The 13728-nt window shown below is 40.4% G+C and overlaps 1 protein-coding gene across 1 annotated transcript in view; it reads left to right on the top strand.

Annotated features, from left to right (window-relative positions):
* The window catches only part of abcc4 (ATP binding cassette subfamily C member 4 (PEL blood group)), a 36880-nt gene extending 24228 nt beyond the window's left edge, over positions 1-12652 (top strand). Inside the window, exons 25-31 of the mRNA XM_010773543.1 lie at positions 1313-1504; positions 4364-4519; positions 7368-7457; positions 7917-8089; positions 8806-8911; positions 10234-10368; positions 11722-12652. Coding sequence (XP_010771845.1) covers positions 1313-1504; positions 4364-4519; positions 7368-7457; positions 7917-8089; positions 8806-8911; positions 10234-10368; positions 11722-11799 — 930 coding nt within the window. The 3' untranslated portion in view covers positions 11800-12652. The remainder of the gene's footprint in view (positions 1-1312; positions 1505-4363; positions 4520-7367; positions 7458-7916; positions 8090-8805; positions 8912-10233; positions 10369-11721) is intronic.
* The last annotated feature ends 1076 nt before the right edge of the window (positions 12653-13728 follow it).

Raw genomic sequence — 13728 nt, 5'->3', positions numbered from 1 at the left:
ATATTTTCATGTTAATAATATTGTATTTATTCCAGTTTAATGATTGTGATTGAAAAGCCTTAGGAGGCTGGTAAACATTGCAAAGAGGGATGTGTATGCCTTAATAATATTTGTAAACGTAACCATGTTGTAGCCTGAGAAAGCTAAACCATATCAAAGAATACATTTATTAACTACATTATTTCATTTAGCTGTAGCTTTTATAAACAAAACAAAAGACGTATTGAACAGTCGTTGAACCAGGGACCCTGCGGTTGATTGTCAGCTGCTTTCCAGCTGAGCCACAGCACACGCACTGAATCCATCTGAAAAAACTGAATACTATTTATTCCTGTATTTATTCATTTATTTATTTATTCATGTTTTTATTCCTACATTTATTTATGCTTTTATTTATTTATACTTATGACATGTTCCGAGTGAGGGTCTGAGCTCTCTTAATTCCATCGTGTCACCGGGCCCGGGTACAGGTCAGGAAGGGTAATATTTATACCGTTCTTATTATACATCCATTGGTAATATGAGCGTTGTGGTTCAACCGATCTAAAGCACTTTCTGAAGCGGTCACGTGGTATTGAGGGGCAGCGAGGCTTCGTTTGTCATCGGTGACGTCACTGGCCCAAAATTATATAAGCTTCGATACAAGCTTCACAAAAAGCTTCAGGGATTACTCGACACACGCTCCGAAGCCTCGGCGCAATACGTAACATCACTACTAAAGACCAACTTGAGTATGAGGTGGGTTAGCTTAAGTGCCTACACTACAAATAAAAGCTAACATAAACTATCATGTATGGAACAAAAGCTGTGTCTCACAATGCATCTGTTTGCTGATGTGTGTGTATAAGGTGCATGAGGTTCAACACATTCAATAAGGAGAAAAGTATCTTCTAAACTTTAAAAAACTAAGCTGTATACAGGAGGGTTACAAACATTTGAATCTGCTGTGTGGCAGTAGGTGTTGCATTGTGGGAAATTAAGGATCATTTGGACGGTCAACACATCTCAGCCTCTGCTGTTTTATATTTGGCCAGTCCCTTTTTAAATCTATGGAAGTACAATTATATGAATGGAGTACTACTTTATAATACATATTCACTGGTTGAATGTGATTATTTTGAGACTTAAGAAATGCCAGCAGGGTGTAAAGTTTACAGTTTTTTGTTTAAAATGTAGGTTTTCTGAATCTGAAGTACTGCTGTGGTTTATTGTTTCAAAGGAGCAAAATGTATATATTTGAAAAATGTCTTTACAACTACAGTCTTCTGTATTTTGACACGTTTTGCGATAATCATTGCCTTATTTTGTATAGATGACATCAGTGGAGAGAGTGGTTGAGTATGCAGAGCTGGAGAGTGAAGCACCCTGGGAGACGGAGAAACAGCCTCCGCATGATTGGCCAGAGGCAGGCTCCATCACCTTTGACAGAGTGAACTTCTCTTACAGTCCCAGGGAGCGTTTGGTCCTAAAGAACCTGACTGTCGTCTTCCCATCCAGAGAAAAGGTTCTTGTCTTTATTCCCACCTGTGCAAGCTTACTGGTGTGCACAGCCCATGACTTAGATTGATATGCAGCTAGTGTAGAAGGCGTGATGTGATTCTTTTTATGTGGCATTATTTTCAAATCAATTATTAAAAGGACACCATATTGTACTGCTGAATCTTCAGGACTATACCATTTGTGATTCATGGAATACATATCATGTAATTAAGACTGTTCAAGTGGATCCATTTGTTCCCAATTTGCATTTTGAGCTACCTGACGGTGACAACTGTTTATTCACTATAAGAGAGAAGAGAGGCCGAGGGAGAGGGGCGAGGGAGGAGAGAGAGGGAAGCGGAGGGAGATGGTTGAGGATGATTGAAACTGTGTTTAATGCAGGGGGTGGGTGTATTTTGCATGGCTATGGTTGGCCAGGGCGGCTGATTTCACAATGGATGGGTTGATAAGTGTAGAGGCCCTGGCTCTGACAGCCCATGGGAGGGATCTCTGCCACATGCCATGGGGGGGAAAGGCTTTGTGCATCCTGACAGTTCCTCTGACACCCTTTCCCAAGAAAAACCTACAGTACAAGATCCATCCACTCCGGCCATCATTAGTCACAAGGTGTACATAATCATATAAACCAAACAACTAAATGCAACACCTCAGTTGACCTCCCATCATTGAGCGAGAATCGGATTAGTAGGAACATATTGCTCATTTAAAAAAATCAAGGGTGCACAGTCCTCGTTTAAATTTGTACTATGCTAAATACAATATTATGTAATTTCCACTAAGGTTTCTAAAGTGCTGATCTGAAATAAGATAACAAGATGACTAATAAGACTAATAAGATGTTTGATGAATGTTAAGGAAAGTGTGACCGACCAGTTCTCAACCATTTTCAAATCCATGTTGAGACGGTTCTTTTAAGACAGTCAATATTCTTATTTGGTTATACTTTGAATTCTTTTTTTTTAATTCTCTTTCAATTAGGAATTAATTGTATATCCTTGATGAAAGGGCATTAATGCCTCTTGCTTTGGTGTCAACGTTTTTTGTCTTCCTCTTAAACATTCAAACAGTCTTTTCCAGTTCTTACTCAAGTAGCTAATATTGGGCATGCTCACTCCATGGCTTGGCTTACTGGGAAAGTTGAGTCATGTTAATATTAACACCTGTGTATTTTCTGCTCTAAAAGTAAACATATCTGCCATACAGTAAAACGGTCAGTCATTGAGTAGCTATGTTCAATTATTTTTGTTAAATACACTAATAGTTCAATAAACACCTTATTTGTTTAGGTTTGGAGATATTGCAAATCATTTGAGAGGATGTAAGCGAGTGTATGGCTATAGGCATGGGCCATCCTCCATTAGCTATGCCCTTGCACCGATTTGTGTTAGCATAATGTTAGCAACTTTGTTTTCCTTAAAAATTGCTTAATTAGACAGAGATGGAGTTGTGCCCGGCCAGGTACGGGCAGATGGCTCTTCCTGTGGTCCCTGTGACATGAGAGCAATTCAATTCAAGCCCAGTAATATTAAAACAAGGTCACTTCCTCCTCCAGCAACTTTATGCAACAGTTTATAGAGAGCAAAACATTTCATTCGAGAATATTTCTTTATAAAAAAGAAACTTACAAAGAGCTTTAGAATTTGAAAGAATCATAAACGTCTCAATACATGTAATGCTTTATAGACCATGAACCTCTATGTTGACTAGCAGAGTGAATACTCTTCTGCTGAGAAAGGATGACCCAATGTGTGTAGCTCCCATTCAGCAGCTCCTTCTGTGAGTCAGTGGTTGCAACAATGTTTTGTTTAGAGTATTTTCCCTTTGAAAACATTCCTTTGAAACCTTTGTTAATGCTAAATATCTAAACCTTTTTATCCTTGCTACCTGGGTGAAACGCATATGTCTGGATTCTAAGATGTTTGTGTGTGTAGGATATTTTGGCACTGTGGTGAAGCCTTTTCAAATCATTCTTCCACAATACCCGTTTTCTGTTAAACAAGGAGATTGCTTCTGCTGTTAGCAGTTCAATCATGTCTGTACACTCTTTGCTGCAGCTTTTTCATAAGAGAGATCTGGTATTTTCTGTTTTCACAGCAAATGTGTTAGTGAGATTTTCTTGACATGCGGTCACAAGGGGTTTCAAAACTTTATTTGCCATTTGCTCAGGCACACATGTTAAAGGTAATTGGAATACTCAGAGATTAGTCATACTAATAATAGAAATACAACAATACAAAGTAATAAGAGATTCACAATATATTTACATGAAAATAATTATGTACACAACAATTCATATTATTCACAGAGAGGATTCTGTAAAGTTGTTTTTCTTTTCGTCTCAAGGATTTTGAGGTAAATTGTAAAGAAGTGGTGTTCACGTCTGCACTCGGCTTGTATACTTCTCGATCGGGTGACTTTTACAGTACATAAAACACATACAAAAGATCGGTAGCCTATAACGTTTTTATAGCCTTGTTTAATTACTTTACTTGTAATCATAAAACTCGAGTTAAAATGACTGCACATTTGACCAAAATAGAGAAATTAGCATGTGCTGCATGAAACTATACTACATTTACTACATAAACATGCAAAAGGTCTGAAACAAGATGATAGTTGATGGAAATCCTGCTCATGTGATAAACCAGCAAAGATAAGGACATCAATGTAGTTTTTAAAGTGTATTGATGTTTTCATATTATTTATTATTATATTCTATTATACTTAGACATAGGAGTTGCTTCCTCAGTGATATTGAATAAAAAGAATATGTATAATTATTAGCCCAAAAGAGCAGAAAAAGAGGCTTGTGAATACACGTTTTCTTTCAGATTTAATAAATGTTGTAATTTCTCCACTGCAGGTTGGCATCGTTGGACGCACTGGTGCTGGTAAAAGCTCCCTGATCTCCGCTTTGTTCCGGCTGGCAGAACCCGAGGGACGAATAATGATTGATGGCTTTCTGACTTCTGAGATAGGCCTCCACACCCTGCGCCAGAAAATGTCCATCATTCCACAGGTGCCCTTTTAACATTGGCCGTGACAGTACATATGGTAACCAGTGGATAAATGTAATGAAATATAATAAAAATATATACGGTATATATAGTTAGAACCACCCGAGAATGCAACTTTCAGCATGGAATAACAATGCATATAATGTATTTGTCCTTTCCTTAAACTAATGGAGTTTTACTTGACATATATGGCCTTTTTTTATTCTTCTTGATTGAGAAATTTCAAAACTGTAAGATGAATAATTTTAAGTCACCTACATGATGTTGCCATTTTTTTTTATATGCCTGGCTTTTAAAAAGCTAGAACAAGTGAGGAAATGTACAGTCGTCTCTCAGGGGATTTCTGAAAGTGAGACAAACGGATGCCTTGAGACAGTTTAACTTTATTTCCGCTTGTTGAAACTGATACGGCATTAAGAAAATGCCAGCCTGCGGGTGAGTGTAAGCAGAGTGGAGGGAGGGGAGAAGACTCCCACGGCCTGTACTGTGAAGAGAGCAGTTCCCCATCCCTGACAGAGGATTAGCCCTCTACCCCCCAAACATGGGAAAGCTGCTTAGAAGAAGTCTCCCCCATCCTCACAGTCAGAGTCCCCTTGTACACCGTCACTTAGCCCAAGTCTCAAACATTTCCAGGGTGCAGCCAAGATGCCCTAAAACAGTTTCATTAATGCTTTTTTTTTTTGGATTTGATAGGTTTCTGGCATTCCTTCTTCTTCAGATAAAGTTTAACTTCCCAGTCTAAAGTAGGTTGAGATGGATGTGATGTGAGTTTGATGAGATTTTGTTTACTCTTTCCTTCTCTCCTAGAGGGAGAGAGTTGTACAAAGTGGCAGGTTGCAAGTCAGAATGTAAACTTCATGCTCATCCGTATCACATACAGGATGGCATTTCCATGATATGAAGTCCTAGTAAGGTTTTTCAGTATCATTCTCTTAGTTTTACAAACGTATATAGAGCAAAGTCTCTTGGATTTACACAAATCCATCTGAAAGCCTTTTTATTTTCCTGCGAGACGTCAGAGATAAGTGTCAGCCTTTCACTTGGAAAGAAATCTTGATATAACTTGCTATTTTCCTTACCTTCTCATGTGGGACTTTGAGTGTGAAACTGTATGTATACTATACATTGCCAGTGAGTTTCATTATTTGCCACCCACTGATTTTATTATGATAAGCTTTTATTAGCATATGGCATTAAAAAAGGATCCATTTCAGTTTCTATTGAATTCTCAGGAATGACTGAGTAAAAATGAATTCTGTGGCAAACAGAGGGCTTAGAATTGGTGGAGCACATAATCGGTCTATAGAAAGCTGTGCTTGAAAGCAGTTTTTCCGACCTAACATTGAATCCTCAATTAAAGTGTGTCACAAAACTAGTTTGAATTGGGACTTCAGCTGGCTTAATGACAAGGTGGTATTTTGGTGACAGAAGGAAAAGTTCATTGGAAGTAAAGAGGTGGAACATTTTCTAAGGCGCAGGTAGCAGGGATGAAGTCCGGAAAGCTTTATTCTTTCTGCAGGAAAATTAAACAGTTAGTCCAGAGTCTTCTGACATACATGGAGGTTTGTTGAAACATGATTTTGTATATAAGGGATGTGTGCTGCGTGTACAATGAATGTATCTGTGATTGTGGCTGTGACCTGTAAGAGAGCAGAGATGAAGGTGAGTCACATAAATACAAGAAGCCGGAAACCTTAACGCAGGACACTTAACCTTTTAGACTCATTGTGTACTCAAACTCCTGGTCTAATCTCACAGTTGCCAGGTGAATAATTCCTATCTTGGCTTTAGGTGAGATTCATAGCTTGAGTAAACTGGAGGTATTACTGTACTGTATAGCCTTGACTGTGATGAGGATACAGTTGAAGTTGGTCAGTTGTTGTTATGGGCAGTAGCTTGCTGCTATGCGTCACCTCTGTTGCTGTGCCATATATCCTCACAGCTTTTTTCAAATAGCCATTATAACCATTTAGGTGTCATCAATTCTGTTTCATGTTTCAAAGGAAAGCACAGCTGTTTTTGTTCACTGATAGTAAAAAAAAGCTTATATGAAAAGCTTATCTAAAGCAGCTTTGTACCATGAGAGGCAAGACTGTCTCTGTATGAGGACCTGGGATAGTAAGAGGAAAGTGTTCAGTAAATCACTTCAACACTGAAGCAGGATTTATGAATACATATCTGACCTGACACGAGAAGATGCCGGCTCATGCCTGTTTATCAGGTTAACCACGAACTGAGTGACATGTTAGAAAAGTGCCTTTGGACTTGTGGGCTCGTTCCTCTGTGCTGTAATAAAGAGCTTTATTTACTCTCGTAAAGATGACTGTGCGGCTAAACCTTGATACAGGTGTGTGGCTCACCATAAATACATATCTTTGACATCCTAGCTGTCTTAGATCTTAGGCTGTCCTTTTCTTGAGGGTAGACAACTGATGCGATAACCCCTCCTGACAGATGCTTGTGCGTTTGACAGAGTAAAGCTGTTACTTTTTGCCAGACATTTTGAGATTACCATTTCTAATACACCTACTGTATGGAAGTCTTTGTACGGTAACTAGATGGCCCTTTTTGTTCCATCTTATATATTCCGACAATGTCACACCGTTGTTATCCACCAACACTAGCGCACCAGCTCTGGTTTTCCAAGTAAAAAGATCAACTTATTGAAGCATAGTTGGCCAGAACATTGAATAGCGCTCCTGAGAGGAGCAAGCCTTTTGTGAACATCTTCCCTTCAAACCTTGCCTAGCGGCGCTCTATAAAGCTTGTCTTAACCCTTTCATACATCTTCCCCCTTGTCATTATCTTAACTGGCCACGGCCTTCTCTTTCTATATCCATCTATCCACAGGACCCAGTTCTCTTCACGGGCACCATGAGGAAGAATCTGGACCCTTTCAGGCAGCACACAGATGAGGACCTGTGGAATGCACTCCAAGAGGTACTCCAGCGTGGCTCTGAATGATTCCCCCTCGCCGGCCCAGGGGGGGATCCCTCTGTCCCCCCATACAATGCTGCCATTCAGCCTCCCTGCTCGCCACAAGTCATGGGGGGAAATCCCATTAGGGCCATGGGGCCCAGCTCAATGTGCGGCTTGTAACTGGGAACCATTGAAAGTGCTGGGGGAGATGTGTTTGGGCAGTCAGGCCAACCAGGATGAAGGCTCCCCCCACAGTGAAGGGCTTCAGCTCCTGGTCCTGCCTCTGAATGGGCTTGGTGGCCTGGATTAAAGCTAGAGGCTGGCCACAAGAGAGTACTGGCCAAGGTCATCAGTGGACCTGGCCCTGCATTGTGCCAAGCGGTTAATGGGTGTGTTTGGATAGCTCTTTAAAGACATCCCCACAGGAAGCCTTTATGAAGGGGTAATGAAGGGTTGGGGCTCTGCTCTCCCTCTCTGCAGGTGCAGATGAAGGCCGTGTTGGAGGACCTGCCCAATAAGCTGGAGACGATGCTGACGGAGTCCGGCTCTAACTTCAGCGTGGGCCAGAGGCAGCTGGTGTGTCTGGCCAGGGCCATCCTCCGGAAAAACCGCATCCTCATCATTGATGAGGCAACGGCTAATGTGGACCCCAGGTCAGAGGACACTCGAGTCAACAAGTGAAGGATTCTACACTTTTGTTATACAAACCCAAATTATTCCTAAAACAATACATTAGTTCCAACAAATCTACAAATAAATGAATAGCACATTCAAGTAAAACATTCAAAGTCATTAGAGGGGCCACACATCTAACCCTTAGCCGTTAGCAATGTTCAACCAATTGCCTGATGGGAAACGGATTATATAAAAGGATGATATTTTGTTATTATATCATTGGAGCATACGCTTATCAATTATTTAATTATTCATTTACTTGTTCATTTGGATCCTCATTAGTCACAACTACTTTTCTTTGAGTCCACAACTATGATGTTGTTGACTTGTGTTGTGCCACACAGGGTTGAATACATCAAAATGCAACCAAAATGTAAAAATTACACATTTAATACAGTATGACTTCTAATAGGCAGAAAATTATTGTAAACCATATAAAATCTAAGTATTCCAAAAGAATAACACGAAAAACAATGTCTAATAAAACTAAACAATCTTCACAAAAGTCAAAATAAACTGAACCGATCTTTTGTTAACTGAAGGAGCTTTTCTTTCCTTTGTTTTTTATGCCCTCTATTGCACATACCTCACTGCTGATGAGCCATTGTTCAGTGTTAAGTAAAAATCCCTGCCCAAGGGTCTAAAGGAAGAGGTTTTTTGTGCTGAGGTGTTGTGTTCCCTGCTCCCTTTTTAGAACTGACAGCCTCATCCAGCAGACTATCCGGGACAAGTTTAAGGAGTGTACCGTCCTCACCATTGCTCACAGACTCAACACTATCATTGACTGTGACAGAATACTGGTAAGTAAGAAAGCAGTACATTTCCATTGTCCAGCACTTAAATCAACATTTTAAACAAAACTCTTCTCCTTCTGTTAGCAGTTATAAGAAATTATGAATAATGACACTTTCAGTTATTACATTTAACGATTTCCCTTCACAAACATGTTCCTTCTCATCAATTATAATAAATGTAGCTTCCATTGTGTGTCAAATATGTAGTTCAACACTGACACACGGAAACATAAACCCTATATTCACTGCCACTGAAGCATGTCAAACACACCTGAGATTCAGAGCTTACAAACACCTCCTCCCTTCATTGCAAGGAGCCTCCTGCACAATCTTTTAATTCACTTGCTCTATTTTGCAACAGCTGGCCTGATTCACCCTCACAGCGTTCCCTTTTTGAGCCTCTGCTCAGGCCACTTGATCTTTGGCCCTCTCCTTCTACTGCCTGCAGAGGTGCCAATTAGTGCCATTTGTGGCAGCATTTGTTAAGCGTCTATGGAGGACAGGGCACAACCTTGTGGCTGCTCGGTCTCTGAGAGGGTTGCTGAGGAAAAGCCAAATATCTCACAGCGGGGGACTGTTTCACACCTACACCCGCGTTATATATGCCCCCAGATTGTTGCACACTCTGGGAGAATTGTTTTGGCCCCACCTGGATTGCATGGTCTAATCTTAAGCTTTGCCATATTTAGACGCATAATGTTTCCAAAATACAAACTCCATCTCCTTGTATCCTGTTTATTATGACAGCAGCTGCAGAAGTCTCCCTTTCATACTTAATACACCTTGAAACTTGGCTTTAGTGATAACAAACTGCTCATTACCACTGTAAGGGGATGGAGCTTGTTAAAATTTGTCTGTGATATAATTGTAGTCTTTTCCAAACTGCTTGAATTGGCACTATTCGTTGTGTGGTTTATATGGCATGTGATGACACAGAAATGATGGTAATTGACTAGAGTGTCTTAAAGGTGTGATTGTTGGATTTGACTGAGGACCACCCCTGAGCTGCTGAAACGCCAGGATAAACACATGGATAAATCACTGATCTTCAGTCTGTCAGAGTCAGCGTGCTTGACTTTCACACTGCTAACAGGACACGCTCATTGTCAGTCACCCTGTTGAGGACAAACAGGCACCAATGTTTGCTGTTGCATGAGTCACATGAAATGGATGGTTCCTATGTGCAGAGACTACCGTTCCCCCCATTCATCTTGCACTGTCTGCATGCATCGCTCAGCAGGGAAACAGCTGATGTGTCAGTTTTCCCCAAAGTAAAGTATACGTGCAGTGATGCCCACTCACACCCAGCATTGTATGTGTGATTGCAGGTTCTAGATGCCGGCAGGATCCAGGAGTATGACGAGCCATATGTGCTGCTCCAGAACCAGGAAGGGCTCTTTTACCAGATGGTCCAACAGACAGGCAGAGCCGAGGCCGCCTCACTGCTACACACAGCCAGACAGGTAACCACACCCACCTTTGTCCCAGGACTGGCTTGTGACTAAATAGAGTCCAGCCGTGCCACACTAATCCCAGACTCTCCCTTTAACTCCAGTCTTCATTGCTTACCTCCAAAATGATACAGTTAAGCAGAGAAGATGTGCATTACCCTGACAATGCAAAGACACTTGATTACCATTTTAATTTAAAGTGCCTACTCGGAGCAATGCAACACCATAACATTAATTTCAAGAGAAAAATTGTTCCCTTTGTAGATTTCCATCCCCTGATTTTATCAAAGAAACTCCCCGTATAATCTTTTTCTCATAATGTAATTTTGAGATCATTTTAGAGATGATTCCAGAAAAGCAGCTTTCTTTGCACTACATCTATTTGGAAATATTGGGTTTAACTTCATCGCGATTTGGGATAAACTTTCTATGGGGATTACTGTAATGGAGAATGTCCATATTTTTTCCCTGTGAAATTCATTTGTGATGTATTTCCCCTTCAGACACTGAACAGATAAGAGCTGGCTATTCATTGTTCAATTCCATTTTATGTGCATCTGTCTGGGACTTCAGATACCATATTGCAACTTCAAACAGGTCTTTGTGAAATAAGAAAAAGTAGGCATCATTTCATTTTCTCTCTGTCCCTCGCACAAATTTATCAGCGGAACTGTATCTCCTCCGCCAGAGGAGTGAAATGAGTAAAATACTGATTTCAAAGACTCAGCACACTGTGGTATTATTCGGTATCGTCTTACCCTGTACACTGGCGGATTGGTAGTGACATTGTTCAAGCCCTTACGTTTTCCTTTCTTTATTGTAGGGTGCTCTGCTTAGATCAGATTACCACGGCATCCATAACTGTCTAGCACCACTTATTAAATACTGAGATGGTCCACATGTTGTGTGTCAAGTTTCTATAGTTGTCAGTCAAGGTTTAAATACATTCAATAATCTGATATCAACCTCTAGCTCCTTTGTCCGTGTTGAAAGAGAATCCCAGAGCAGAAGGTATATCTCATTCTGAGGCCGACCTGTTTTCACCTGTTTTCCTCTTTTTCTCAAACTTTCTCTTATCGTTGGTCTGTCAGAGCCTCTTTGTAGTAAGAAACCATGTATTTTGTAAGCAAACACACAGGTGAAAATGAACTCAAATGGAACAAATAATTTCAGTGATTATCTCTGATATTTTCTACCGTGAATTTCCCAGAGCTAAATAAGCCACTTTTGCATGCTTGAGCGGGTGACAAATCCCTTCACCCAGCTCTGACTGGATCTGTCATGAATCACACCCTAAATAGATCGTAGCTTAGATTGGACTGTGTGCTTGTGTTCTGTGACACTGCTTCCCTGATGCACTTCCAGGTTTACATCAACAAAAAGCGAGTGGCAGACGTGCACTGTGCCAAGGACATCCATGTCATCTTTGAGACGTCTCTTTGACCGTTTGGAGAGTCGCTGTGGACCTCGTACTCGCCATCACTGACCAAATCTTTTTCTGGATATTCTTACATTCCTTCCTGTTTATTAAAATGTATTTAGATTCCCAGTAGCTAGTGTGTAGTATGTGCTGTGTTTGATTGGCGTAATCTTTTGATATAGAACAACTAGCTGAGGCAGGGTGTGCCTTTTTACTGACAGGATTTTACTGCATGGCTGTTTATTGATTACACCCCGCTATGTTTATGTATGTGTGTTCTGGCCTCTTGGGTAGCTTCAATCCTGCACCGGTGCTCAAAAGAGTGCAGATATTGGATGTGATTATCCTGGTGCAATAAATTATTGGTGACTTAAATCATTCTTTTAAGGCACACATTGTGCAATAGGTCTGAGGCGTTTTTATTATTCAGGAAATGCTTGAAAAGACTTGGAGAATGTGAGAGGAGAGATGTTCTCAGTAATTATTGTGCCTTAATCAGACTATTGATTCTTGTTTTTAATTGCAGCTTTAATTAAGTATCCTTCCAGCACTTAAACGATAGTGGTTATATGTCTACCTCAACTCTTGTCAAGAGAGAAGAGTACAATTTGAATGTAACATTTCATGTACGGGCAATCACAATGACCAACACTAAGAAACGTGGGACAGAAGTGTGTTGCATCTAATACATTTTAGAGACTATCAACTTTCCCCCTATTTTTGTAAAATAGGCTTTTGTTGCTTTTAAAGCATAGCATAGCTTAGCTGTTTCTTTGGCAGTAATAGGACGTTTAGTATGACTATTTATAGCTCCATATGTACTTACATTGTTTTCTCAGTAAATGTATTGTTTTGTTATATGTCATATTTGATGGAGTTGCACTTTGTAGTTTAGTAGTAAATAAAAAGAATTCTAAAAATAAATGTCTTCATTTTGCATTTAAACCATTATCTTGGCTCAAAACATTCCCTCAATAACCATTTCCTTCTGCTGTTGCTCAGCCTGTGTTCAGCTGTCTGAATGGTGTTTGCTTCAGTACAGTGGTCTTGACCAAGATGCTACAAATTGGTAAGTGGTTAAGGAGAACAACCTAGTGATTATCTTCTTGAGTCAACTGATTTCTATGATGGTAAAATGGTACAGCCATTTACTCTGTTATTTTAGAAAGCTGGTGCAATATGATGATTACACCCCCAATTAAATTGTGATTTTCTCATCACCAGCGCAATTAGAAACGAGCTGTTTAATTCCCTTTCATACAGAAAAGAGCAAAGCTGGTGATTATGCGTTCAGAGATTGCTGTCAGTAAACACTTAGCTTGCTATAAAGGCTGTATTTAACCAGGCCCAGATTTGGGTGGTGAACTGCGGGACATCAGTTCCTTTAAAAGCTGAGTGATTTACACAATTCATTAAAGCCGGTGAATCTTCAGCCAGCGTCATATTAAATGGTTACTTACTCTCAAATAGCCCCTTGGGAGTTGAATTGTTGGCTCACGAATAGATTAAAGTTTACATTGAAAAGAGAAATTGAATTCAGAGGTAATCAATAGCATAATGGGCCAGTGAGAGGAGCCTGCTGCCTCAAATGAAATTACCATATTTTTAATCTTAATTTTCCACTCTGTTTATCTGACAGTGTGGATGTGCAATCCAAACAGATAATGAGAGAGTGGGATATTGACAGAGAGGTCCTCTGGAGTGCTTGTTTCAGTGATTAAACGCTGTGATCTGTGATTACTTTGTGTCTGGTGTCAGGCTGGCAGCCAGGGCCCGGGGAGACACAGGCCCAGAGCAGCTGGAGCATCATGGGTCTCTGAGGTGCTAATGCACCTGACACAGCATTGACAGCATTCAAAATCCTATCAGGGACTGCGCCACACGGCAGCTGCCACAATAGGAATACTCATAGCACTATCTACATCAGAGTCAGCATATATCCTCTCTGCTCT

This window comes from Notothenia coriiceps, unplaced genomic scaffold (assembly GCF_000735185.1).
Source record: "Notothenia coriiceps isolate Sejong01 unplaced genomic scaffold, NC01 NC01_scaffold00012620, whole genome shotgun sequence".
Taxonomy (NCBI): Eukaryota; Metazoa; Chordata; class Actinopteri; order Perciformes; family Nototheniidae; genus Notothenia; species Notothenia coriiceps.
The sequence above is the reverse complement of the archived record's forward strand: the minus strand, read 5'-3'. Positions and strand labels throughout refer to the sequence as shown.